The sequence below is a fragment of the Leptodactylus fuscus genome, chromosome 4 (genome assembly GCF_031893055.1).
Source record: "Leptodactylus fuscus isolate aLepFus1 chromosome 4, aLepFus1.hap2, whole genome shotgun sequence".
Lineage (NCBI taxonomy): Eukaryota > Metazoa > Chordata > Amphibia > Anura > Leptodactylidae > Leptodactylus > Leptodactylus fuscus.
The window spans coordinates 222,517,398-222,543,908 of NC_134268.1; the positions used below are offsets into that span (position 1 = coordinate 222,517,398).

General features: G+C 50.9%; 2 protein-coding genes, 1 long non-coding RNA gene and 6 other non-coding genes across 10 annotated transcripts; all 9 read right to left on the bottom strand.

The window, feature by feature from the left end:
* Window positions 1-6,005: 6,005 nt before the first annotated feature.
* On the bottom strand, window positions 6,006-11,056 carry LOC142199976 (uncharacterized). Its single transcript, XM_075269921.1, has 4 exons — window positions 10,964-11,056; window positions 8,600-8,805; window positions 8,273-8,367; window positions 6,006-7,793 (listed from the first exon to the last, which is right to left on the bottom strand). Exons 2-4 carry the CDS (start codon window positions 8,790-8,792, stop codon window positions 6,141-6,143), a joined length of 1,941 nt encoding a protein of 646 aa, XP_075126022.1. The 5' UTR covers window positions 8,793-8,805; window positions 10,964-11,056; the 3' UTR covers window positions 6,006-6,140.
* Window positions 11,057-14,544: 3,488 nt separating this feature from the next.
* On the bottom strand, window positions 14,545-16,189 carry LOC142199977 (uncharacterized). 2 transcript variants are annotated; one of them, XR_012715428.1, is made up of 5 exons: window positions 16,103-16,189; window positions 15,449-15,543; window positions 15,120-15,208; window positions 14,794-14,872; window positions 14,545-14,567 (listed from the first exon to the last, which is right to left on the bottom strand). It is a non-coding gene; the product is annotated as an uncharacterized LOC142199977 (long non-coding RNA). The 2 variants fall into 2 exon arrangements; XR_012715429.1 differs by lacking the exon at window positions 16,103-16,189 and adding an exon at window positions 15,782-15,815.
* Window positions 14,628-14,761, bottom strand: LOC142201719 (small nucleolar RNA SNORA9). The gene has a single exon (XR_012715624.1). It is a non-coding gene; the product is annotated as a small nucleolar RNA SNORA9 (small nucleolar RNA).
* LOC142201720 (small nucleolar RNA SNORA9) lies at window positions 14,949-15,082 on the bottom strand. The gene has a single exon (XR_012715625.1). It is a non-coding gene; the product is annotated as a small nucleolar RNA SNORA9 (small nucleolar RNA).
* On the bottom strand, window positions 15,280-15,415 carry LOC142201716 (small nucleolar RNA SNORA9). The gene has a single exon (XR_012715621.1). It is a non-coding gene; the product is annotated as a small nucleolar RNA SNORA9 (small nucleolar RNA).
* LOC142201717 (small nucleolar RNA SNORA9) lies at window positions 15,615-15,750 on the bottom strand. Its single transcript, XR_012715622.1, has one exon. It is a non-coding gene; the product is annotated as a small nucleolar RNA SNORA9 (small nucleolar RNA).
* LOC142201715 (small nucleolar RNA SNORA9) lies at window positions 15,936-16,070 on the bottom strand. Its single transcript, XR_012715620.1, has one exon. It is a non-coding gene; the product is annotated as a small nucleolar RNA SNORA9 (small nucleolar RNA).
* Window positions 16,190-16,264: 75 nt separating the features above from the next.
* LOC142201718 (small nucleolar RNA SNORA9) lies at window positions 16,265-16,400 on the bottom strand. The gene has a single exon (XR_012715623.1). It is a non-coding gene; the product is annotated as a small nucleolar RNA SNORA9 (small nucleolar RNA).
* A 5,603-nt stretch (window positions 16,401-22,003) lies between these two features.
* On the bottom strand, window positions 22,004-24,072 carry ANAPC15 (anaphase promoting complex subunit 15). The gene is made up of 5 exons (XM_075269922.1): window positions 24,004-24,072; window positions 22,783-22,905; window positions 22,643-22,702; window positions 22,379-22,513; window positions 22,004-22,306 (listed from the first exon to the last, which is right to left on the bottom strand). The coding sequence occupies exons 2-5, from the start codon at window positions 22,900-22,902 to the stop codon at window positions 22,259-22,261; spliced, it is 363 nt and encodes a 120-aa protein (XP_075126023.1). The 5' UTR covers window positions 22,903-22,905; window positions 24,004-24,072; the 3' UTR covers window positions 22,004-22,258.
* Between the last annotated feature and the right edge of the window lie 2,439 nt (window positions 24,073-26,511).

The following is a 26,511-nucleotide window of genomic DNA, read 5'->3' on the forward strand; positions in this document are numbered from 1 at the left end:
CTGTACTGGGAGGGGTGGGGACCACAAGGATCTGCACTGGGAGGGGTGGGGACCACAAGGATCTGTACTGGGAGGGGTGGGGACCACAGGGATCTGTACTGGGAGGGGTGGGGACCACAGGGATCTGTACTGGGAGGGGTGGGGACCACAGGTATCTGTACTGGGAGGGGTGGGGACCACAGGGATCTGTACTGGGAGTGGTGGGGACCACAGGGATCTGTACTGGGAGGGGTGGGGACCACAGAGATCTCTGTACTGGGAGGGGTGGGGACCACAAGGATCTGTACTGGGAGAGGTGGGGACCACAAGGATCTGTACTGGGAGAGGTGGGGACCACAGGGATCTGTACTGGGAGGGGTGGGGACCACAAGGATCTGTACTGGGAGGGGTGGGGACTACAGGGATTTGTACTGGGAGGGGGCCACAAGGATCTGTACTGGGAGGGGTGGGGACCACAAGGATCTGCACTGGGAGGGGTGGGGACCACAAGGATCTGTACTGGGAGGGGTGGGGACCACAAGGATCTGTACTGGGAGGGGTGGGGACCACAGGGATCTGTACTGGGAGGGGTGGGGACCACAGGTATCTGTACTGGGAGGGGTGGGGACCACAGGGATCTGTACTGGGAGTGGTGGGGACCACAGGGATCTGTACTGGGAGGGGTGGGGACCACAGGGATCTCTGTACTGGGAGGGGTGGGGACCACAAGGATCTGTACTGGGAGAGGTGGGGACCACAAGGATCTGTACTGGGAGAGGTGGGGACCACAGGGATCTGTACTGGGAGGGGTGGGGACTACAGGGATTTGTACTGGGAGGGGGCCACAAGGATCTGTACTGGGAGGGGTGGGGACCACAAGGATCTGCACTGGGAGGGGTGGGGACCACAAGGATCTGTACTGGGAGGGGTGGGGACCACAAGGATCTGTACTGGGAGGGGTGGGGACCACAGGTATCTGTACTGGGAGGGGTGGGGACCACAGGGATCTGTACTGGGAGGGGTGGGGACCACAGGGATCTGTACTGGGAGTGGTGGGGACCACAGGGATCTGTACTGGGAGGGGTGGGGACCACAGGGATCTGTACTGGGAGGGGTGGGGACCACAGGTATCTGTACTGGGAGGGGTGGGGACCACAGGTATCTGTACTGGGAGGGGTGGGGACCACAGGGATCTGTACTGGGAGTGGTGGGGACCACAGGGATCTGTACTGGGAGGGGTGGGGACCACAGGGATCTCTGTACTGGGAGGGGTGGGGACCACAAGGATCTGTACTGGGAGAGGTGGGGACCACAAGGATCTGTACTGGGAGAGGTGGGGACCACAGGGATCTGTACTGGGAGGGGTGGGGACCACAAGGATCTGTACTGAGAGGGGTGGGGACTACAGGGATTTGTACTGGGAGGGGGCCACAAGGATCTGTACTGGGAGCAGTGGGGACCACGAGGATCTGTACTGGGAGAGGTGGGATTAAGACGCCTTAGAAGTGATGTGAGTTACATGTACAGTTGGTACAAGGCTCTAGCACATGTTTATTTCTGTTCCTCTGAATCAACGCTGATGTTACTTTATCTATAACTAGGACATATATATATATATACCGTGGCGGTATATAGAGGAGTCCTATGGGGGGGGATCTATACCAATACTAGGTTATTTATTTTTTCCCTATCAGTATGTCTTTGGAGTGTGGGAGGAAATCTCCGCAAACACAGGGAGAACATACAAACTCCTTGCAGATGTTGTCCTTGGCAGGATTTGAACCCAGGACCTCAGTGCTGCAGTGCTAACCACTGATGGCCTCTTGGTTATACCCACACTACTGCTAGGTTATACCCCCATATCCCACTCCATAGGGTCTAGGATTTCTATATATGCAGAACATGAAAGGCCCCAACATAACATATATCTCGGGTGACAGCATTTCCTCTGCATGGAGACCTGAGACGGTGAATCAGTTTCCGGCCCTCTATAGGAGACACCTCCACTTCCTCTTTTATAGGTGCTCACATCTGACACCGTATATACGTTCTGATAGACTTTCCCTGATCTCCGCTTGCTGTCAGAGAATATTCCCAATGCTGGACTGGGCCATGCACCATATTGCTGACAAAGAAGCAGAATTTCCACATATAATGTGATTTCCAAATATGATTCCATTTTAGCCCCCCCCCCCCAATAGTTAAAAGAGAACCCTTCATACAGGGTATTTATGGCCTATGTGTTACTCCCAGTGCTATGACCCCTACACTCAGGGGGCGCCAGGTGTGGATATGCCCTATCCTATTGATCATTAAAGGGATCCTATCATTTAAAAACATTTTTTTCTGGTTGACGTGTAGGAATAGCCTTAAGGAAGGCTAATCGTCTCCTACCTTTAGGTGTCTTCTCCGCGCCGCCTCCATCTTCTTCAGGAACGGGGTCTTGACACGTCTTCTTCCGATGCTGGGGGTCAAACTTCTAAGCCTCAAGCCTAGGGCAAAGTCGACTGTGCATGCCCACCGGCCACAAGAAAATGGCCGCTTACACAGTATTGTAAGCGGCCATTTTCTTGTGGCCAGCGGGCATGCGCAGTCGGCTGCCCGGGGCATAGAAGTTTGAAGCCACCGCCGCAAGAAGACCCTGTTCCTGAAGAAGATGGAGGCGGTGCTGGAGAGTTCTCTCGCAGCATCAGGGACGCCCCCAGTGCTGTTTGAGCGCTGGGGCCCGCCCCCCATGCTGTGAGAGAGTTCATTTGCATACCGGCGAAAACCGGGATTTCAAGCGAATGGTGGCCCGGAGAAGACAACGAAAGGTAAGAAACGAATAGCCTTTCTTAAGGCTATTCCTACGCGTCAACCAGAAAAAAATGTGTTTAAATGATAGGATCCCTTTAAAGGGGTTGGCCCATAAAATGAAACTCAGCCGCACCTTTTCCCCACATTCAACGTGAGCGCAGCCGTTCTGAGCGTGGGCCGGGCTGGGTGATGGCCGGCGCTCCCGTCACCAGTCCGGCCGACGCTCAGCCTGTGCTCAGATTGGATGTACAGAGGGATAAAGGTGCGGCGGAGTTTATTTTGTGGGACAATCCCTTTAATATCAAACAAATACAGTCCTATGAAAAAGTTTGGGCACCCCTATTAATCTTAATCATTTTTTGTTCTAAATATTTTGGTGTTTGCAACAGCCATTTCAGTTTGATATATCTAATAACTGATGGACACAGTAATATTTCAGGATTGAAATGAGGTTTATTGTACTAACAGAAAATGTGCAATATGCATTAAACCAAAATTTGACCGGTGCAAAAGTATGGGCACCCTTATCATTTTATTGATTTGAATACTCCTAACTACTTTTTACTGACTTACTGAAGCACAAAATTGTTTTTGTAACCTCACTGAGCTTTGAACTTCATAGCCAGATCTATCCAATCATGAGAAAAGGTATTTAAGGTGGCCAATTGCAAGTTGTTCTCCTATTTGAATCTCCTCTGAAGAGTGGCATCATGGGCTACTCAAAACAACTCTCAAATGATCTGAAAACAAAGATTGTTCAACATAGTTGTTCAGGGGAAGGATACAAAATTTGTCTCAGAGATTGAACCTGTCAGTTTCCACTGTGAGGAACATAGTAAGGAGATGGAAGACCACAGGGACAGTTCTTGTTAAGCCCAGAAGTGGCAGGCCAAGAAAAATATCAGAAAGGCAGAGAAGAAGAATGGTGAGAACAGTCAAGGACAATCCACAGACCACCTCCAAAGAGCTGCAGCATCATCTTGCTGCAGATGGTGTCACTGTGCATCGGTCAACTATACAGCGCACTTTGCACAAATAGAAGCTGTATGGGAGAGTGATGAGAAAGAAGCCGTTTCTGCACGTACGCCACAAATAGAGTTGCCTGAGGTATGAAAAAGCACATTTGGACAAGGCAGCTTCATTTTGGAAACAAAAATTGAGTTGTTTGGTTATAAAAAAAGGCGTTATGCATGGCATCCAAAAAGAAACAGCATTCCAAGAAAAACACTTGCTACCCACTGTAAAATTTGGTGGAGGTTCCATCATGCTTTGGGGCTGTGTGGCCAATGCCGGCATCGGGAATCTTGTTAAAGTTGAGGGTCGCATGGATTCCACTCAGTATCAGCAGATTCTTGAGAATAATGTTCAGGAATCAGTGACGAAGTTGAAGTTACGCCGGGGATGGATATTTCAGCAAGACAATGATCCAAAACACCGCTCCAAATCCTCAGGCATTCATGCAGAGGAACAATTACAATGTTCTGGAATGGCCATCCCAGTCCCCAGACCTGAATATCATTGAACATCTGTGGGATGATTGGAAGCGGGCTGTCCATTCTCGGCGACCATCTAACTTAACTGAACTTGAATTGTTTGTCCAAAATACCTTTATCCAGGAACTGATTAAAAGCTACAGGAAGCGACTAGAGGCTGTTATCTTTGCAAAAGGAGGAGCTACTAAATATTAATGTCACTTTTCTGTTGAGGTGCCCATACTTTTGCACCGGTCAAATTTTGGTTTAATGCATATTGCACATTTTCTGTTAGTACAATAAACCTCATTTCAATCCTGAAATATTACTGTGTCCATCAGTTATTAGATATATCAAACTGAAATGGCTGCTGCAAACACCAAAATATTTAGAACTAAAAATGATTAATAGGGGTGCCCAAACTTTTTCATAGGACTGTAAAACTGCAACACCCTGTCCGTAGAACTGCTATGGAGGCCTCAAAATGAGCGGAAACACCCCAAAATAGCTGTCTGGTACAAAGGAAAACAGATTCTATATTATATGTAGGCCACAATGGCTGCATCCTTCAAGGGGTTAAATAAGAATAATGACCCCCAGCACAGCAATGAGCAGAGGTCACAGGGCAGACAGTTTTGTGGGGATCTCCTTCTACCCCCTGGCCCGTTTGCCATGACTGTCTATAGGAGAACAGGAGATACCACCAGGCAGGCTGAGCAGGCCCCAACATAGGCCTCGTTACCCTGGCTGTTCACAACCAATCAGAGCTCAGCTTTCATTTCAGTAATAGAGGTTGGAAAATGAAAACTGAACTGCGATTGGTTGCTTTGGGCAGGGACATGAACCTGGCGATGGGTTACTATAGAGAACGTATAGGGACAGATTTATTAATATGGTTTATTAGCAAAATTGTCTAAATTGTCCATAGCAACCAATTAAAATCCACAGCAACCCATTACAGTCTATAGCAATCAATCACATCATAACTTCTTTATTCTGCTTTTGAAATACTAAAGCCGCGCTGTGATTGGTGACTATTGTGAGCAGCTTAATAAATCGGCCCCATAAAGCCCCCTGTGTGACATGGTGGGGGTCCTGCCTCTTGGGTTACAGTCGTAATGCTCCAGCCTGAGATTTCTGGGTATTTTGGTGCCATCCTCTCCCATCATGGCCATTACATCTGTATGCGGCAACATGAGCCAGGTATATACAGTATATATAAGCATGTCCTTTCCCAGGACGGCCCCAACCTCAGAGGAACACCCACCTGTCACGAAATCTTCACCCCCTTTTTGGTTGGGACAAGCCAAACTTGGCAGAGACCCGCTCCTCCAGCATCAATCCCTCAGACCCGGTGCCACGGCGCCACCTTCACCCCTGTCCCCAATGCTAGCCAAATCCAGATAGTCAGCGCCAGTCACAAAACGCCAAAGTCAGTAAAGTTGCCAAAAGTACGGTACGAATAGGAGCTTCCGTAGTCATGTGACAAAAATCTGGAGATCGGGGATTATTTACTGGTCTGTAACTTCTGAATTACCTTAAGAAGTCGCTGCAGTCCCATGTAACACTACAGGTAAAACAAGGCGCTCTATGGGCACAAATACCGCAGGGGATGTCACCGAGCTTTGTAGAGGTCACCTGCAGTCCTATGTAATAATAGCACTACAGATAACAGTGTTACATAGGACTGGCGGTTACCCCCATAGCACTACTCTGCTACAATACATACCCCCCCCCCCCCCCGAATATACAGTATACATGTGATACATAAAGGTATGTACTGTGTGGCCATTGTTCTCATCGTCCTCTTGAGCAGCGCACTGGTGGCTCTGGTCTTTGGCCCATGCTCCCCGCAGCTGCCCTATGCCCTCCATACAATGATATCACAAGAGGTCATCTCCAGGGTCTTACGGGATTGCCCGAGGACTTTCCTCTACCAGAACCTGTTCCATTTTGTAGGTTTTCCCTTCCTTTGCTATGGGCATCAGGACCGGCCTCGTGCCTTCTCGACCTGCCATCCGGCTTCTCAGGTTGTGTTGAGGTCTTGCTATTTGCGGCCATGTTGGGGGATCGGGGAGAACCTGAACCTTTTGTGACATCTTGTACCAGTCCACCTTGAGTTCCTTTCCACTCTTGCAAAAATGTGAGTATTTCATGTGGAGGGCCGATAACCTGCAGGGAGTGGTCGGCCCCGAGCACAGGGCAGATATCACGGCTCAGTAAATGCTTCCAGAACTTTCTAGTCATTTCTTCATCCCACCTGATCGGCAACTCAATATTTTCTGCTTGAAGATAATTAGTATAATAACTGAACAGGTTTCTCATCTCCCCGCAGCCGTATTTAAACCGTTCCGGCTGCGATGGTGACAGCGAGGTCAATGTGATGCTGGTAAAGCCGTCAGAATTTTCTTCCTTCATATCAGCATTATATTGTCTTACAATCTGATCTATCGTCTCCTGTCCAAATGTCTTTACATATCGGAGGACTGCAGCGTCTACATGGAAGGAATGGGCCAATGGTTTGGGGGCAGAGTCTTTTTGGACACGTGTTGGCGTTGGTGCTCTGGCTAATCTTGACTCGTGAGGACCCGTCCTTGGGGAGGAATGTTGGGTTAGGCTACCAGCGGATCGGGGGGAGCCTGAATCTTCACCGATATTTGGTGCCAGACCTCCTTGACTTCCTTTCCACTCCTGCATTAAGGTCAGGATTGTTTCTGAAGGGCCGATCACGTACAGCGAGTGGTTGGGCCCCGGCGTTGAACAGACTTCTCTTTTCTGTAAGTCCTTCTGCATCATTTTAGAGATCTCTTCTCTCGAGTACCTCGAGCTGGTCGGCAATTCAATGTTTCCGTCTCGAAGACGATTATTATAATGGTCAAACAATCTTTTTATTTCATTGCAGGCCTTTTCAAAGTCTTCCAGCCGTGATGGTGACAGCGAGGTCAATGTGATGCTGGTAAAGCCGTCACAATTTTCTTCCTTCATATCAACATTATATTGCGTCAGAATCTTATCAATCTTCTCCAGTCTAAATGTCTTTACATACCGGAGGATGGTGGGGTCTACATGGAAGATGTGGGGCACCAATTTGGGAGTGGAGACTTTTTGGACACGTGTTGGCGTTGGTGCTCGGGCTGCTCTTGTGGAGGACTCAGGAGGATCTGGATGGGTTGGAATACCAGTATTGTGCTTATCTTGTGCCACGTGTCCCCTTCCTTCAGGTCGTCCTCTGGATGATGATGGCGACCTCCGGTCCGGGGTAGCGCTCACAGTCTGCGGTGCTTGCCGGCTCCTCTCTTCAGACAGCAGACGTTTACTTGTTATTGGTTCAGGTGGAGAAAGGCTTTTGTCTGTAAGATTCTGCCTGGCGAGGATCTTATACAGGTCCTGGCGACATCTTTGCAAATCGCAGAAATCGCCTTTGATGCCGAGCAAGGAGCTGCTGCCCTGGTATACAGATAACCCGTGTCGCTCCAGGAGTTGCTTTACCTCCGAGATATTGCTGAAGTATAAAGTGTGCAAATACGTCTTCACTGGCATGGAGAACTGCAGAGCAAGAAAGAATGGAAAGGGTTAACACTGCGCAGTCCTAGGTCAATAAGGAAAAGCTCTGCAACTTTATCATATACTTTGTGTCTCGATTCCTCGCCATTTCCATGGTCTCTGCTTTCTGCGCAAATAGAACCCATAGCAAGCTAGTCCTGGTCACACAGCTGAGGGTTCGTTCCAATGTCTACAGAGATTAGTGAGCAGGACCAGGTTGCAATGAGGTTTCCGCTTTTGGGCGTACTGATTGACAGCGAGCAGCACATGGGAATGGTGAACAGTAAAATGACAAATGTCCAGCCAAGGTTGGTGCAGCCCAGGAGAATGATGGGAGTCATACCACACCTTTTTTTGACATTTTCAGAATCCATCTTTGGAAACGATCCAGAAAGAAGAGATTCTAGACTACAGGAATAGAACCGGGGTCTGCAGAGGTGGTGCCACAAAAGATAGCAGTAAATGGGTTGGTGGACACTTACCTGGGAGGCGCGAGGCTGAGGACGCCTCACCTCCAGCGGGTGGGTACGGTCATTTATCACCAGAGTGTGCGTCCTGCTCAAGATCGTGTTCGCCACTATAATAAAAATGGGTGTTATTGGGGGGGGGGTGAGTGTAATACAACCGCGTTACGCACGGGGCGGATGCAGGCGCCGGCACAGCAATGGTAAGTACAGGAGTGGATATGGCCTCACCATGTTTTTTACATTCATTTACTTTATACATTGGGGCAATAAAATCTGGTCTGCAAGGTGGAGATACCCCGGGGGCAAGTCAGACTAAAACATGATCAGCAAATAATAAGTCACCTTTCTCGTCTTCAAACACCAGCAAGGCCACGCCCTCCTCCTCCGTGGGGTAACGCGGGGTGACGTCACATCCACCGCCATTTCTGCGTCGCAGGAAGTGAATTAAAATCTTATCCCTGATCAAATCATCATCATAGAGGTGACTGGGGAGCCTGGAAACTTCGAGAACTCGTCTGTCGGCCATCAAAACCATGAGGTCACCTGGTCTAGTCCAAAAAGAGATATCACTAGATTATACTGAGCATGGACCAAACCATCTACAGAGGGGGGAAATAACTGACAAGGCCAGTGCAACGCGCCAAGACCTAAGGGTTCAGATTTTTTTAACAGAAGGCAATCGGATGGCAAGTCAGAACTACGCCAATATTAGGAATACGGAGATGTCCTATGTAAGGAAGTAGTGCGAAGACTCAGGGGGGCTGTATACAGTGACTGGCAGTGCAGAGGGGCTGTATATAGTGACTGGCAGTGCAGGGGGGTGTATATAGTGACTGGCAGTGCAGGGGGGGCTGTATATAGTGACTGGCAGTGCAGGGGGGGCTGTATATAGTGACTGGCAGTGCCGAGGGGGCTGTATACAGTGACTGGCAGTGCCGAGGGGGCTGTATACAGTGACTGGCAGTGCCGAGGGGGCTGTATACAGTGACTAGCAGTGCAGAGGGGCTGTATACAGTGACTGGCAGTGCAGAGGGGCTGTATACAGTGACTGGCAGTGCAGAGGGAGCTGTATATAGTGACTGGCAGTGCAGAGGGGCTGTATACAGTGACTGGCAGTGCAGAGGGGCTGTATACAGTCACTGGCAGTGCAGGGGGAGCTGTATACAGTGACTAGCAGTGCAGAGGGGGCTGTAATCAGTGACTGGCAGTGCAGGGGGGCTATATACAGTGACTAGCAGTGCAGGGGGGGCTGTATACAGTGACTAGCAGTGCAGAGGGGGCTGTATACAGTCACTGGCAGTGCAGGGGGTTATGTATACAGTGACTAGCAGTGCAGAGGGGGCTGTAAAAAGTGACTGTCAGTGCAGGGGGGCTATATACAGTGACTGGCAGTGCAGGGGGGGGCTGTATACAGTAACTGGCAGTGCAGAGGGGGCTGTATATAGTGACTAGCAGTGCAGAGGGGGGGCTGTATATAGTGACTAGCAGTGCAGAGGGGGGGCTGTATACAGTGACTAGCAGTGCAGAGGGAGCTGTATACAGTGACTAGCAGTGCAGGGGGCTGTATACAGTGACTAGCAGTGCAGAGGGGGCTGTATACAGTGACTAGCAGTGCAGAGGGGCTGTATACAGTGACTGGCAGTGCAGAGGGGCTGTATACAGTGACTGGCAGTGCAGAGGGAGCTGTATATGGTGACTGGCAGTGCAGAGGGGCTGTATACAGTCACTGGCAGTGCAGAGGGGCTGTATACAGTCACTGGCAGTGCAGGGGGAGCTGTATACAGTGACTAGCAGTGCAGAGGGGGCTGTAATCAGTGACTGGCAGTGCAGGGGGGCTATATACAGTGACTAGCAGTGCAGGGGGGGCTGTATACAGTGACTAGCAGTGCAGAGGGGGCTGTATACAGTGACTAGAAGTGCAGAGGGAGCTGTATACAGTGACTAGCAGTGCTGAGGGGGCTGTATACAGTGACTAGCAGTGCAGAGGGAGCTGTATACAGTGACTAGCAGTGCAGAGGGGCTGTATACAGTGACTGGCAGTGCAGAGGGGCTGTATACAGTGACTGGCAGTGCAGAGGGGGCTGTATACAGTGACTAGCAGTGCAGGGGGAGCTGTATACAGTGACTAGCAGTGCAGGGGGGCTGTATACAGTGACTAGCAGTGCAGGGGGGCTGTATACAGTGACTAGCAGTGCAGGGGGGCTGTATACAGTGACTAGCAGTGCAGAGGGGGCTGTATACAGTGACTAGCAGTGCAGGGGGGGCTATATACAGTGACTAGCAGTGCAGGGGGGCTGTATACAGTGACTAGCAGTGCAGGGGGGCTGTATACAGTGACTAGCAGTGCAGGGGGGCTGTATACAGTGACTAGCAGTGCAGAGGGGGCTGTATACAGTGACTAGCAGTGCAGGGGGGGCTATATACAGTGACTAGCAGTGCAGGGGGGGCTGTATACAGTGACTAGCAGTGCAGGGGGGCTATATACAGTGACTAGCAGTGCAGGGGGGGCTGTATACAGTGACTAGCAGTGCAGGGGGGCTGTATACAGTGACTAGCAGTGCAGGGGGGCTGTATACAGTGACTAGCAGTGCAGAGGGGGCTGTATACAGTGACTAGCAGTGCAGGGGGGGCTATATACAGTGACTAGCAGTGCAGGGGGGGCTGTATATAGTGACTCAGTAACCATAGTGACCGCTCGGTCGTTACCTGCTGTGTCTCTCCCGTTATCTGATTGGCTGGCGCCGCTGTGAACTTTAACCCTTTATCTTCCGGTCTCTAGCTGCAGCTCCAACACGGACCGAGTGGTAAACAGCCGCTGCAGTGAGAACTGAGCCCAATGCGGAGCCCCCTCCTCCTCTCCTGTGCGCTCCTCTCTGTGGCCCCTCACCCCTCCCTGTGGCCCCCTGATCTGTGGCCCCTCACCTCTCCTGTGCGCTCCTCCCTGTGGCCCCCTGATCTGTGGCCCCTCACCTCTCCTGTGCGCTCCTCCCTGTGGCCCCCTGATCTGTGGCCCCTCACCTCTCCTGTGCGCTCCTCTCCCCTACTGTGTTCTCCTCCTCTCTGTGGCCCCTCACCTCTCCCGTATAATCCTCCACTACTCTGCAGCGTCTTCTGTCCCCAAGAAATGAAAGTGAAAGTTGACAGATTGTTTCCACCCACATTATAACTGCCAGCAGAGCCCCGCCCCCTGCTGTATACAGTATATACCTGCTGCTGGACCAGGGTGTGCCTGAGGTGGCAGAGCTGTCACCGGTGCCCTGTACCTGACATTGGCGCTGTCCGCAGTCACAGGACCATGAAGGGTCAATTCACAAATACCTCTGCCACAAATCTGCAGCGTGTGAATTCTCTCCAAGTATGCAGCATATGAGCTCATGTGATGGGCCCAGGACGGGGGCGGCTTTGTAAGGGTCAAGTGCAGCAGCCCCCAGAACAGCGCTATACAGTGGACGGGGGGCACCTGTAGTACTGCTCACATACAAGTAATTGGGATAAATATAACAGTCCGTGGAGTCTCATCTTCCTCTTATTTGGTGACTGCTATATGGGGGGTGGGGTGGGGTGGGGCGGGTGTATTGGGATAAATATAACAGTCCGTGGAGTCTCATCTTCCTCTTGTTTGGTGACAGCTGGACACGTATTGGGCAGCGATCTCCACAGTGGCCTCTTCTTCTCCCAGTAGGATGTAGAATTTCCTCTTCTCCCAGTCTGGGATGTGGGCAGAGAGTCTTTGGTAGTAGACGGCCCTCACAGCTGAGTATTTGGTGCAGTGTAGCAGGAAGTGGGTCTGGTCTTCTAGGGCCCCCTGGTCACAGTGCTGGCACAGTCTCTTCTCCCGTGGCTTGTACGTCTGTCTGTATCGCCCCGTCTCTATCTCTAGGTTGTGGGCGCTCAGTCTGTACCGGCTCAGGGTCTGTCTGTGCTTGGGGTGGCGTATTCTCTCCAGGTAGGTGGCCATGGTGTAGTCCCTTTGTAGGGATTGGTACACGGTGAGTTTCTTGGAGTTATTTATTTCGTTTCTCCATTCTTCAATGTACCGCTCTCTGTTTGCCTCTGTGGTCGCCTTTATTTCGGCCTTGGTTATCATCTGTTGGTGTTTTTGGTTTGGTGGTTGGCTGCTGTTTGGTTGGTGAGTGTCTGGTTTGCTCAGGTGGCTTAGCCAGGCTTGGTGGTGGTAGGAGTCGCTCCCCTGGATGTGTGCCTGGAAAGCTAGCGCCCTCTTCTGTATGGTGAGCCATAGGGGGAGTCTGCCTAGCTCTGCCCTGCAGGCTATGTTGGTGGTGTTGCGATGGACATGGAGCAGGTATTTGCAGAACTCCAGGTGGAAGTTCTCTGTTGGGCTGGAATCCCACTGTGACTGGTCTGGGTAGGTGGCTGGGCCCCAAACCTCACTGCCATAGAGAAGGATCGGGGAGATGACTGTGTCAAATATCTTCATCCAGACCCTCACCGGTGGTTTGAGGTGGTACAGTTGTCTTCTGATGGCGTAGAAGGTTCTGCAGGCTTTTGCTTTCAGGGTTTCTATTGCTGCTTTGAAGCTTCCTGATTGGCTGAGCTCCAGCCCCAGGTAGGTGTAGCTGTTGGTTTTCTCCAGTGTGGAGCCGTTCAGTGTGAATTGTGGGGTGGTGGAGGCTTTATTGTGGCCCTTCTTCTGAAATACCATGACTTTGGTCTTCTTCTGGTTGATGGGTAGGGCCCATGTGGTGCTGAATTTTTCCAGCACTGACAGGCTTTCTTGGAGGTCTTTCTCGGTGGGGACCAGGAGTAGGAGGTCATCGGCGTATAGCAGGAATTTCACCTCTCGATTGTTTAGGCCTGGGGTTGGTGAGGCCTCCAGGGCTGTAGCCAGTTCATTGCTCAGCCTCATCAGGAGCATGTCCAGGTGTTGTAGGGAGGTCATACAGACACGTGGAGACCGCACACACTACTCAGTCTCATTGTCACATGTTTAAAGACATTACATCATAGTTAGATCAGCCTGTAGTGTGTATTTCCACTATAATTTTGGGGGTGACTCTAGGCCTCCATTGGATTTCCATTTATTTTTGTCTGATTTTGTTGTCATCACATTCAACTTTGTACAAAGTATTCCATGAGAAGATTTCATGCATGCAGATGTAGGAGGTGTTACTGGAGTGTATAATGTTTGCGCAGTATATATTACTGAACCCTGACACGACCGGATATAGATTACTGAACAGATCAACAACTTTATTCTTTATTATAGAACAGGGTTCACATACATAATACTGAGACAAGTGCAAGAAAACGAGGCAGAGAGGACTCTGACCACAAGAGCTTACAATCTAGAAAGGAGGGGTGAATGGAGGTAACTGGTGAGCCGGAGGAGGAGGGGTACTGTAGGTTGTAGACTGCCCTGAAGAGGAGGTTTTAGGTGGCAATTGAAGGTTTCCATCATGGCAGGCACTCTGATGTATCTATAGGGGATACAGTTCTATGAAGAGGAGGCGGCACTACTGAGGGGGGGAGAGGCCGAGGCGGCACTACTGAGGGGGGGAGAGGCCGAGGCGGCACTACTGAGGGGGGGAGAGGCCGAGGCGGCACTACTGAGGGGGGGAGAGGCCGAGGCGGCACTACTGAGGGGGGGAGAGGCCGAGGCGGCACTACTGAGGGGGGGAGAGGCCGAGGCGGCACTACTGAGGGGGGGAGAGGCCGAGGCTGCACTACTAAGGGAGGAGAGGCCATACTGAAGACTTATACAGGCTGTCTGCCTCTATATGAGACTCTCCATAGATTGTATCGCACAGTACAGGAGACATCGAGGACAAGCCATATCACTTATAACAAGTTTCCTCCATCTATGTACACGTAGAGTTGCTGCTGGTATTTGTAGTCAGGGCCAAGTATAACGGGGGTCCAGGATAGAGCCCAGGGCCTGCAGTCACATATATACAGCTTATACAGGCCACACCGTGCAGACGTCTCGAAGCTACAAACACGTCCAACAGCTGTAAGACAAAGCAGAAGATGTAGTAACAGAAGGGACAAGAATGACAGAACAAAAAGATGGCGGATCCCAACTCTATGTGACTAATCCTCTGCAAGACCAGGCAGCTCAATAACACTATATATATTAGACCATTCTGCCCCCCACAACATCTACACCCCCATCCTACTATATCCTGGAGGAGCAGGGAGAGGCTTCAGAGTCCCAGGACTAACCTAGCAGAGTCTACAGGAGTGGACAGATCTAGCACAAGCCCCATCATGGTGGAAGACCAGCCCTGAGGCGTTCAGAGGACCATACACACCTGCTATACAGCGCCATCATCACCAGATGCTTCAACACCTACAAGACAAAATCAGGGTGAGCGGTGAAATATCTATAGGATGGGGGGGGGAGTAATAGGGGTGTCTGGGATTTCTATAACCTCCCCCTGGTGGGGCAGGACAAGGCCTCAAAGCGTCCCAGGGCTGATCTAGCAGAGTCTACAGGAATGGACGAGACTACTACAAGCTCCGCCATGCTGGTAAGACCTGCCCATAGTCATCACCGGTGACAGCCATCATCTTACCTGCTCCTTTAAGAAGCTCCACTGTCCTCCTGTGATCTCTATAGGTGCCATGAACAAGACACTGCACAACAGGATCAGTCTGTGAAAAAAACTACAGATTAGTGTGGACGTCCTGGAGATAGAAGAGCGCCCCGTAGTGGCCGTATAGCACATAGCAGTGTCTGGGATTTCTATTAACCTCCTCCTGGAGAAACAGGACGAGGCCTCAAACCGTCCCAGGGCTGATCTAGCACAGTCTAAAGGAATGGACGAGACTACTACAAGCTCCGCCATGCTGAAAGACCTGCCCACAACAGACCATCTCAAGGAATATCTCATCCTCTTACCTGCTCCTTTAAGAAGCTCCTTCTGTTCTACCTTCCTCCTGTGACTTTTGTACAGGTCCAGATTTGTTTTCATGTCATGGAAAATAGCACTGAGGGAAAGACAAAAATGTTGGTACCCTGCAGAGAGAAGAGCGCCCCATAGTGGTCATATAACACATAGCAGTGTCTGGGATTTACCTATAACCTCCCCCTGGTGGGGCAGGACGAGGCCTCAAACCATCCCAGGGCTGATCTAGCAGAGTCTACAGGAATGGACGAGACTACTACAAGCTCCGCCATGCTGGAAAGACCTGCCCATAGTCATGACCGATGATATCCCATCCTCTTACCTGCTCCTTTAAGAAGCTCCTTCTGTTCTACTGTCCTCCTGTGACCTTATTCATTGTGCAGGTCCAGATTTATTTTCATGTTATGGAAGATAGCACTGAGGGAAAGACAAAAATATTGGTACCCTGCAGACAGAAGAGCGCCCCATAGTGGCCAGGTTACAGATAGCAGTGTCTGGGATTTACCTATAACCTCCCCCTGGTGGGGCAGGACGAGGCCTCAAACCGTCCCAGGGCTGATCTAGCAGAGTCTACAGGAATGGACGAGACTACTACAAGCTCCGCCATGCTGGTAAGACCTGCCCATAGTCATCACTGTGAGATCCGTCATCTTACCTGCTCCTTTAAGAAGCTCCACTGTCCTCCTGTGACCTCTATAGGTGCCATGAACAAGACACTGCACAACAGGATCAGTCTGTGAAAAAGACTACAGATTAATGTGGACATACTGGAGATAGAAGAGCGCCCGTAGTGGCCGTATACCACATAGCAGTGTCTGGGATTTCTATTAACCTCCTCCTGGAGAAACAGGACAAGGCCTCAAACCGTCCCAGGGCTGATCTAGCAGAGTCTACAGGAATGGACGAGACTACTACAAGCCCCGCCATGCTGGAAAGACCTGCCCATAGTCATCACTGGTGACAGCCGTCATCTTACCTGCTCCTTTAAGAAGCTCCTTCTGTTGTACCGTCCTCCTGTGACCTTATCATTGTGCAGGTCCAGATTTATTTTCATGTTATGGAAGATAGCACTGAGGGAAAGACAAAAATATTGGTACCCTACAGACAGAAGAGCGCCCCATAGTGGATATGTTACAGATAGTGTCTGGGATTTACCTATAACCTCCTCCTGGTGGGGCAGGACGAGGCCTCAAACTGTCCCAGGGCTGATCTAGCAGAGTCTACAGGAATGGCTGGGACTACTACAAGCTCCGCCATGCTGGAAAGACCTGCCCATAGTCATCACTGGTGAGATCCGTCATCTTACCTGCTCCTTCAAGACGCTCCTTCCATTCCAGCATCCTCCTGGTGCCTCTACTGGCGCTGTTCACATCTCTATCCATTGTGCAGCTTCACAGATTGTTTCTCGGAAAATAACACTGAGGGTAAAACAAATAGATATATGTATCCTGTAGAGAGAAGAGCGCCCCAAAGTGGCCGTATAGCACATAGCAGTGTCTGGGATTTCTATTAACCTCCTCCTGGAGGAGCAGGACGAGGCCTCAAACCGTCCCAGGACTGATCTAGCACAGTCTACAGGAATGGACGAGACTGACCTGCCCTGCCCAGGTGGTATAAGGTCACATGATCCACAGACCCTATATACCACGTGTGATATAAACTCACATGATCCTCATATATACCCCCATATTGCCCCATGTGATATCAGGTCACATGATCCACAGACACTATATACCCCCATATTGCCCCATGTGATATAAGACCCTATATACCACCATACTGCCCTGCGTGGTATAAGGTCACATGGTCTGCACAGAATCTTTGGACTATTTTAGTACGATCACAGATCGCCATGTCGCCCTGTGACCCCTGAGGGCATTGCAATGGCTACTCACTATAGAATATGGCCATGGCAGTCGCAGCCCCCCCAGGTCACTATGTGACCCCATTCACATATAGCCATGAGGCCAAAGGACGACACAATCTATAATAATGTATAAATCACTTATACTCAGGACAGGCCGTGTGCTATGAGGTCACACCAGGCGGATTATTCTGCACTGATGACGTCACTACACACGGTGTATAGGCTCAGCCTCCCCTCCTGTACTACCTGATACAGATGGAGTGTAATAAGTATATAATATACACCACACAGCAGCTTATTACATACCAGCCCGTCCCGAGGCCTCACACCCTGCAGCTCGCCGCACACCCGGCCGCTCACCCGAGCACGTGTAGCCGGGAGCTCCGCCCGCTGCCGCCTCCTTCCTCCCGGCGATACCACTGTGATATCAGGATCTCATACACTAACACTACTGCCCCACCATCCGGCCAGGGCACACACAGTGAGGGCTATAACATCACTCCCGGCCCATCTTGTATCAGTCTGACCTAAAACCGAGGACAAAAGTCCAGATGTAGCGAGTAGATCCCCCCTACGGTCCGGAGAATGGTACAGTCTGGAGGATGCAATTACTGCCAGTGTGCAGCAGAGGGCGCGCGTGTAATAGAAGGCGGAGCCCGGATGTAGCAGAGCGGAGGCGGCTGTGCGGTCACTAGGCCGGGAGGGCTCAGCATGGAGGAAATAGGAGCCCATAGGTGTCCAGCCTGAGAGCCAGGACTCACTGCTGCCCCCTCTGTACTGTTATAGGCAGGGCCTGGGACACAGACAGGGGCATCATCTGAGGGCTCATTCACACCCGGTTACGTCTTTGAGAAACCGGACCTATAACCTGCAGCTGTTCCTGTGCAATACAACACCTGCATCTAAGTCCACGTACAGGTGATATTACACATGGCGCGGCCTCAGGTCTAACATCTGTGTGACCTGGAGCCCCCTGATCCTGTACAGGACGGGCCCTGGAGCCGAAATACAAGTATACGGCTATATACACACTGCTAGTCCTGGTCTGTATTATATACCATCCGTGTCTACAGACCGGTCATCCCTATAGCCCCGTATACACCTCTGTAGTCCTGGTCTGTATTATATACCATCCGTGTCTACAGACCAGTCATCCCTATGGCCCGTATACACCTCTGTAGTCCTGGTCTGTATTATATACCATCCGTGTCTACAGACCGGTCATCCCTATGCCCCGTATACACCTCTGTAGTCCTGGTCCGTATTATATACCATCCGTGTCTACAGACCGGTCATCCCTATAGCCCCGTATACACCTCTGTAGTCCTGGTCTGTATTATATACCATCCGTGTCTACAGACCGGTCATCCCTATAGCCCCGTATACACATCTGTAGTCCTGGTCCGTATTATATACCATCCGTGTCTACAGACCGGTCATCCCTATAGCCCCGTATACACCTCTGTAGTCCTGGTCTGTATTATATACCATCCGTGTCTACAGACCGGTCATCCCTATGCCCCGTATACACCTCTGTAGTCCTGGTCTGTATTATATACCATCCGTGTCTACAGACCGGTCATCCCTATAGCCCCGTATACACCTCTGTAGTCCTGGTCTGTATTATATACCATCCGTGTCTACAGACCGGTCATCCCTATGGCCCGTATACACCTCTGTAGTCCTGGTCTGTATTATATACCACCCGTGTCTACAGACCAGTCATCCCTATGCCCCGTATACACATCTGTAGTCCTGGTCCGTATTATATACCATCCGTGTCTACAGACCGGTCATCCCTATAGCCCCGTATACACCTCTGTAGTCCTGGTCTGTATTATATACCATCCGTGTCTACAGACCGGTCATCCCTATGGCCCGTATACACCTCTGTAGTCCTGGTTTGTATTATATACCATCCGTGTCTACAGACCGGTCATCCCTATAGCCCCGTATACACCTCTGTAGTCCTGGTCCGTATCATATACCATGCGTGTCTACAGACCGGTCATCCCTATAGCCCCGTATACACCTCTGTAGTCCTGGTCTGTATTATATACCATCCGTGTCTACAGACCAGTCATCCCTATGCCCCGTATACACATCTGTAGTCCTGGTCCGTATTATATACCATCCGTGTCTACAGACCGGTCATCCCTATAGCCCCGTATACACCTCTGTAGTCCTGGTCTGTATTATATACTATCCGTGTCTACAGACCGGTCATCCCTATGGCCCGTATACACCTCTGTAGTCCTGGTCCGTATCATATACCATGCGTGTCTACAGACCGGTCATCCCTATGGCCCCGTATACACCTCTGTAGTCCTGGTCCGTATCATATACCATGCGTGTCTACAGACCGGTCATCCCTATGGCCCCGTATACACCTCTGTAGTCCTGGTCTGTATTATATACCATCCGTGTCTACAGACCGGTCATCCCTATGGCCCGTATACACCTCTGTAGTCCTGGTCCGTATCATATACCATGCGTGTCTACAGACCGGTCATCCCTATGGCCCCGTATACACCTCTGTAGTCCTGGTCCGTATCATATACCATGCGTGTCTACAGACCGGTCATCCCTATGGCCCCGTATACACCTCTGTAGTCCTGGTCCGTATCATATACCATGCGTGTCTACAGACCGGTCATCCCTATGGCCCCGTATACACCTCTGTAGTCCTGGTCTGTATTATATACCATCCGTGTCTACAGACCGGTCATCCCTATAGCCCCGTATACACCTCTGTAGTCCTGGTCTGTATTATATACCATCCGTGTCTACAGACCGGTCATCCCTATGGCCCGTATACACCTCTGTAGTCCTGGTCCGTATCATATACCATGCGTGTCTACAGACCGGTCATCCCTATGGCCCCGTATACACCTCTGTAGTCCTGGTCCGTATCATATACCATGCGTGTCTACAGACCGGTCATCCCTATGGCCCCGTATACACCTCTGTATACCACATATGGTTGTGTACAAGATGCCGAAGAGCCGCACATCTAAGGATCCAGCGCTGCCATTCACGTGTCTGCACTACAAGTCCCAGCAGGATCGGTCACATGTATGTAGGAATGTCTACGACCGTACAGAAGGGTTAAGGGCAAGTTCAGACACTGTAAACTTTCCTGCAGATTCCAGACTTCACTCCCCGCACCTGCTCCATCCACACGGACATTACTGCAGATTCTGCCACTTCTGAACAAGGCCTTAATCCGATCCTTCAGAAATGGCAGATGCTTCAGATGGTGCAGTCCTGAGAGCAGTCACATCCTGTACGGGGGTCGGGGCTGCTGTGGAAGGAGATAGTGATGACTGCGCTGTATGTACAGGGCCTGACCGCACCTCTGTGCACTGTATACCAGGGGCTGCCCCTGTGCCTCTCTCAGGCCCCTCACATCTGCTGTTTCCCATGGACATTGCCCTGATGACACGTGTGGCTCAGCTGTCCCTGTCATATATCAGCACACGTCTGCTGGGCTGACACTGGCTACATGTGATCCCCTACATACAGGTATTTGGGGCAGTTTTCCACCTCAAATTCCTCTCCAAAAACCATCCAGTGCACTGCTGAATGACTATGGAAACTACAGTCCAAGGCTCATGTGTGACCAACCCCAATGTACATGAGGCTGATCACGTGTGCAAACCCACCGTGCGGAGCAGGGGCTCGGACTGGCTGTCCACAGAAAATCTCATATCCAACACTATAAACCTACTGTGATATATCTATCTGTGCTGTGTATACCTCACCGACCAGTGCAGGAAGGAGCGGAGACCGCCAGGAGCAGCAGCACAGCCAGCTATATAGAGGAGCAGCAGCAGCACAACCTGCTATAGACAGGAGCAGCACAGCCGGCTATTGGCTATAGTCAGAAGCAGCACAGCCGGCTATAGACAGGAGCAGGAGCAGCAGCACAACCAGCTATAGACAGGAGCAGCACAGCCGGCTATTGGCTATAGTCAGAAGCAGCACAGCCGGCTATAGACAGGAGCAGGAGCAGCAGCACAACCAGCTATAGACAGGAGCAGCAGCATAGCCAGCTATTGGCTATAGTCAGAAGCAGCACAGCCGGCTATAGACAGGAGCAGGAGCACAACCAGGTATAGACAGGAGCAGCAGCATAGCCGGCTATTGGCTATAGTCAGAATCAGGAGCAGCACAGCCGGCTATTAGCTATAGTCAGAATCAGGAGCAGCACAGTGGGCTATAGTCAGGAGTAGCAGCAGCAGCACAGCCGGCTATAGACAGGAGCAGCAGCACAGCCGGCTATTAGCTATAGTCAGAAGCAGCACAGCAAGCTATAGATAGGAGCAGCAGCACAGCCGGCTATAGACAGGAGCAGCAGCACAGCCGGTTATAGACAGGAGCAGCAGCACAGCCGGCTATAGACAGGGACAGGAGCAGCAGCACAGCAGGCTATAGACAGGAGCAGGAAGGAGCGGAGACCGCCAGGAGCAGCAGCACAGCTGGCTATTGGCTATAGTCAGAAGCAGCACAGCTGGTTATAGACAGGGACAGGAGCAGCAGCACAGCAGGCTATAGACAGGAGCAGCAAAGCCAGCTATACAGAAGAGCAACAGCACAGCAGGCTATACCCAGGAGCTGCACAGACTACACAGCAGAAGAATGGGGCAAAGTTTTGGTGTATAATGTATAATTTTGTAAGTTTTTTCAATTTGTTTTTAGAGAGAAATATTAACAAGGCCGTTACCAGATGGAGGTGTCTGTAAGGACAGGCACTCCCCCTGACAAGGGACAGAGTCACACCAAGGCCCCGTTCACAAGGCAGAACCTGACATGGTCCTTAGAGGTGGAGTCCGTCCCCTGATTCTGCTTGTCCTTGTATTCAATGTCAGGCACAGAATGGAGCAGGACATTGAAATAACAAGCCCCTGCACAATCCTGCCGGGGTCCTGCAGAACAGACTCCACTGCCCTGAGCTGGGCAGCCATGACACATAACATCGGATGAAGCAGCCACAGGGCGAGATGTAAAAAAAAGCACGAGGCGTATATACATTTATTGTAAAATGAATAAATATCATCACATCATGGCATCACAATGTCCCCCACCCCCAAAGAAAAGTAATGGGGCCCCCACCCAGTGTGGTTAGGAGTCCGATATAAACAGATCCCCGGTCAGAGACCCCTCCTCGGGCCTTGTCCTGGGCACCATGTTCATGAGCAGGTCCAGGCACCCTCCATCCTGTGCCGCCTCAGGCTTGGCAGGTCTCCGTCACTTGCTGCAGCCTCAGATCATCCACTGGTCTTGGTCCTGCTCCGCTCCCTCCATGTCAGCCTAAGAGGAGGATGAGAGATTAGTCACTGACTGGCGGCGCCTAGTGATGTCACAGGATCGGCGCTCACTCACCTCAATCTCACCGTCATCAGGAGACTCGTTGTAGTCGTTCATCTCATCCATGTCCTGCATGTCCTCGTCATCCTCAGAGTCTTCCTCACTGTCTTCATCATCTTCGTCGTCCTCCTCTTCTTCCTCGTCATAGGGCTGCAGACACAAGGAGGCGCTGTTACTATGACATGACTTATCTCTACAGTGCGGCACAGACAGGGGCTGGTGCGATCTGTGTATGTACCCCCCCCCCCCTCCAATATAAGGGTGTATGGGCGCTCGTACCTCGGAGGCGGGCTTTCCTATCGGCACCAGGTTGTTGTCTTTTTCTGCGATGCTCTGCAGCTGAGGAGAGGAGCCACATTAGAGAAGAATGGGCAGGGGAAGGGTCTGCGGGGAGGTGCGGGGCCGCCATGTGCACTCACCCAGGCCTGGTGCTGCTGCTCCTGCTGCTGGAGCTCATTCTCATCCACACACGGCCGGTCCAGGTTAAACCAGAGCAACTCTGTGACTTGTGGGAACAGCGAGGGGAACAGGGTGGACATGATCTGAGGAAAGAAGAGGAACCCGAAATCTACAGGACCTGCTATGTGGGTACCTATGTGTCACAGTCATTAGTGTCCCCTCATCTCTATGTGTCACAGGCATTAGTGTCCCCTCATCTCCCTGTGTCACAGTCATTAGTGTCCCCTCATCTCTATGTGTCACAGTCATTAGTGTCCCCTCATCTCCCCCTGTGTCACAGTCATTAGTGTCCCCTCATCTCTATGTGTCACAGTCATTAGTGTCCCCTCATCTCCCCCTGTGTCACAGTCATTAGTGTCCCCTCATCTCCCTGTGTCACAGTCATTAGTGTCCCCTCATCTCTATGTGTCACAGTCATTAGTGTCCCCTCATCTCCCCCTGTGTCACAGTCATTAGTGTCCCCTCATCTCCCTGTGTCACAGTCATTAGTGTCCCCTCATCTCTATGTGTCACAGTCATTAGTGTCCCCTCATCTCCTCCTGTGTCACAGTCATTAGTGTCCCCTCATCTCCTCCTGTGTCACAGGCATTAGTGTCCCCTCATCTCTATGTGTCACAGTCATTAGTGTCCCCTCATCTCTATGTGTCACAGTCATTAGTGTCCCCTCATCTCCTCCTGTGTCACAGTCATTAGTGTCCCCTCATCTCCCCCTGTGTCACAGTCATTAGTGTCCCCTCATCTCCTCCTGTGTCACAGTCATTAGTGTCCCCTCATCTCCCCCTGTGTCACAGTCATTAGTGTCCCCTCATCTCCCCCTGTGTCACAGTCATTAGTGTCCCCTCATCTCTATGTGTCACAGTCATTAGTGTCCCCTCATCTCTATGTGTCACAGTCATTAGTGTCCCCTCATCTCCTCCTGTGTCACAGTCATTAGTGTCCCCTCATCTCTATGTGTCACAGTCATTAGTGTCCCCTCATCTCCCCCTGTGTCACAGTCATTAGTGTCCCCTCATCTCTATGTGTCACAGTCATTAGTGTCCCCTCATCTCCTCCTGTGTCACAGTCATTAGTGTCCCCTCATCTGTAGGTCCCTGTACACACTTGTGTTGTATGTCTGTGTATACTGTAGGCCCCTGTACACACCTACATGTTATATCTATATAGGACGCCGTTCTACTCACATGCCAGTGTATCGTTCGTTTGTTATTCCGCTGCCTCTAGTAAGATGGCGGATAACGGTCCAGTAAACCACGCCCCTTTACGACACTTACCACTGAGTTTGCCTGGCTAGAGTCTCTCACCTTAGTCCTTCTCGTATGACGTCAGTCCTCCAGCCACGCCCAATCCCTCACACACTTTTCGTGTCGCGTTGCATGCTGGGAAGTCTACACCCAACATGGCAGGAGACTTGAAAAGATTCTGGGGCGGCCGGCGAGAGGAAGAGAGCGGGGAGGAGGCCGACTGAGGAGGGAGAGAGCGGCGAGTGAGTGCGGCCGGCACAGCTGTGTGTCTCACTATTATTTGTCCCCACCCCCTTCTATCACTAGTGTCTCACTATTATCTGTCCCCACCCCCTTCTATCACTATTGTGTCTCACTATTATGTGTCCCCACCCCCTTCTATCACTAGTGTCTCACTATTATCTGTCCCCACCCCCTTCTATCACTAGTGTCTCACTATTATCTGTCCCCACCCCCTTCTATCACTATTGTGTCTCACTATTATGTGTCCCCACCCCCTTCTATCACTAGTGTCTCACTATTATCTGTTCCCACCCCCTTCTATCACTAGTGTCTCACTATTATCTGTCCCCACCCCCTTCTATCACTAGTGTCTCACTATTATCTGTCCCCACCCCCTTCTATCACTAGTGTGTCTCACTATTATCTGTCCCCACCCCCTTCTATCACTAGTGTCTCACTATTATCTGTCCCCACCCCCTTCTATCACTAGTGTCTCACTATTATCTGTCCCCACCCCCTTCTATCACTAGTGTGTCTCACTATTATCTGTCCCCACCCCCTTCTATCACTAGTGTCTCACTATTATCTGTCCCCACCCCCTTCTATCACTAGTGTCTCACTATTATCTGTCCCCACCCCTTCTATCACTAGTGTCTCACTATTATCTGTCCCCACCCCCTTCTATCACTAGTGTCTCACTATTATCTGTCCCCGCCCCCTTCTATCACTAGTGTCTCACTATTATCTGGCCCCACCCCCTTCTATCACTAGTGTCTCACTATTATGTGTCCCTGCCCCCTTCTATCACTAGTGTCTCACTATTATCTGTCCCCACCCCCTTCTATCACTAATGTGTCTCACTATTATCTCTCCCCGCCCCCTTCTATCACTAGTGTCTCACTATTATGTGTCCCCGCCCCCTTCTATCACTAGTGTCTCACTATTATCTGTCCCCACCCCCTTCTATCACTAGTGTGTCTCACTATTATCTGTCCCCACCCCCTTCTAGCACTAGTGTGTCTCACTATTATCTGTCTCCGCCCCCTTCTATCACTAGTGTCTCACTATTATGTGTCCCTGCCCCCTTCTATCACTAGTGTCTCACTATTATCTGTCCCCACCCCCTTCTATCACTAGTGTGTCTCTCTATTATCTGTCCCCACCCCCTTCTATCACTAGTGTGTCTCACTATTATCTGTCCCCACCCCCTTCTATCACTAGTGTGTCTCACTATTATCTGTCCCCACCCCCTTCTATCACTAGTGTGTCTCACTATTATCTGTCTCCGCCCCCTTCTATCACTAGTGTCTCACTATTATCTGTCCCCGCCCCTTCTATCACTAGTGTCTCACTATTATCTGTCCCCGCCCCCTTCTATCACTAGTGTCTCACTATTATCTGTCTCCGCCCCCTTCTATCACTAGTGTCTCACTATTATCTGTCTCCGCCCCCTTCTATCACTAGTGTCTCACTATTATGTGTCTCCTCCTTCTCATCTTACGTTGTTAATCTCTCCCCAGATGCAGATCACTCGTGGACGTCGTCATCAGGTTTTAGTTTCGCTGCCCCAGTAGTCTCACCCCATCACATCTACCCTGACCCTGGTACTGCTGGACGGCCACTCCCACCGGAGGGCTCCACATTCCCATAATCCCCTCCTGTGGCTGCTGGGCTGCAGGCATGTCATTGAACTCCCCATTACGGGCGACAGCGACACCACCCCCCACCTCTCCCCGCACGTCATCTGCCGCCCAGGACCGTAGGAGGAGGAGACTCCGCAGGTGAGAGATGGAAGATGACAGCAAGAAGGGCAAGAAGGTAAGAGGGAGTCCGTGCAGAAGTATCAAGTAATAGAATTACTGTACCAGCAGAATAGTGAGCGCAGCTCTGGGGTATAATACAGGATAAGTAATGTAATGTATGTACACAGTGACTGCACCAGCAGAATAGTGAGCGCAGCTCTGGAGTATAATACAGGATAAGTAATGTAATGTATGTACACAGTGACTGCACCAGCAGAATAGTGAGCGCAGCTCTGGAGTATAATACAGGATAAGTAATGTAATGTATGTACACAGTGACTGCACCAGCAGAATAGTGAGCGCAGCTCTGGAGTATATACAGGATAAGTAATGTAATGTATGTACACAGTGACTATACCAGCAGAATAGTGAGCGAAGCTCTGGAGTATAATACAGGATAAGTAATGTAATGTATGTACACAGT

What these genes read in the sequence shown, in the direction of transcription:
- LOC142199976 (XM_075269921.1), bottom strand. Translation starts at nt 8,792, where the DNA reads ATGGTTTTGATGGCCGACAGACGAGTTCTCGAAGTTTCCAGGCTCCCC. An exon ending in GGTGTTTGAAGACGAGAAAG is followed by an intron (nt 8,368 to 8,599) that starts GTGACTTATTAT and finishes TTTTTATTATAG; the next exon opens with TGGCGAACACGATCTTGAGC. An exon ending in CTCAGCCTCGCGCCTCCCAG is followed by an intron (nt 7,794 to 8,272) that starts GTAAGTGTCCAC and finishes CTTGCTCTGCAG; the next exon opens with TTCTCCATGCCAGTGAAGAC.
- ANAPC15 (XM_075269922.1), bottom strand. Translation starts at nt 22,902, where the DNA reads ATGTCCACCCTGTTCCCCTCGCTGTTCCCACAAGTCACAGAGTTGCTC. An exon ending in TAGGAAAGCCCGCCTCCGAG is followed by an intron (nt 22,514 to 22,642) that starts GTACGAGCGCCC and finishes TTGTGTCTGCAG; the next exon opens with CCCTATGACGAGGAAGAAGA. An exon ending in CTGATGACGGTGAGATTGAG is followed by an intron (nt 22,307 to 22,378) that starts GTGAGTGAGCGC and finishes TCCTCCTCTTAG; the next exon opens with GCTGACATGGAGGGAGCGGA.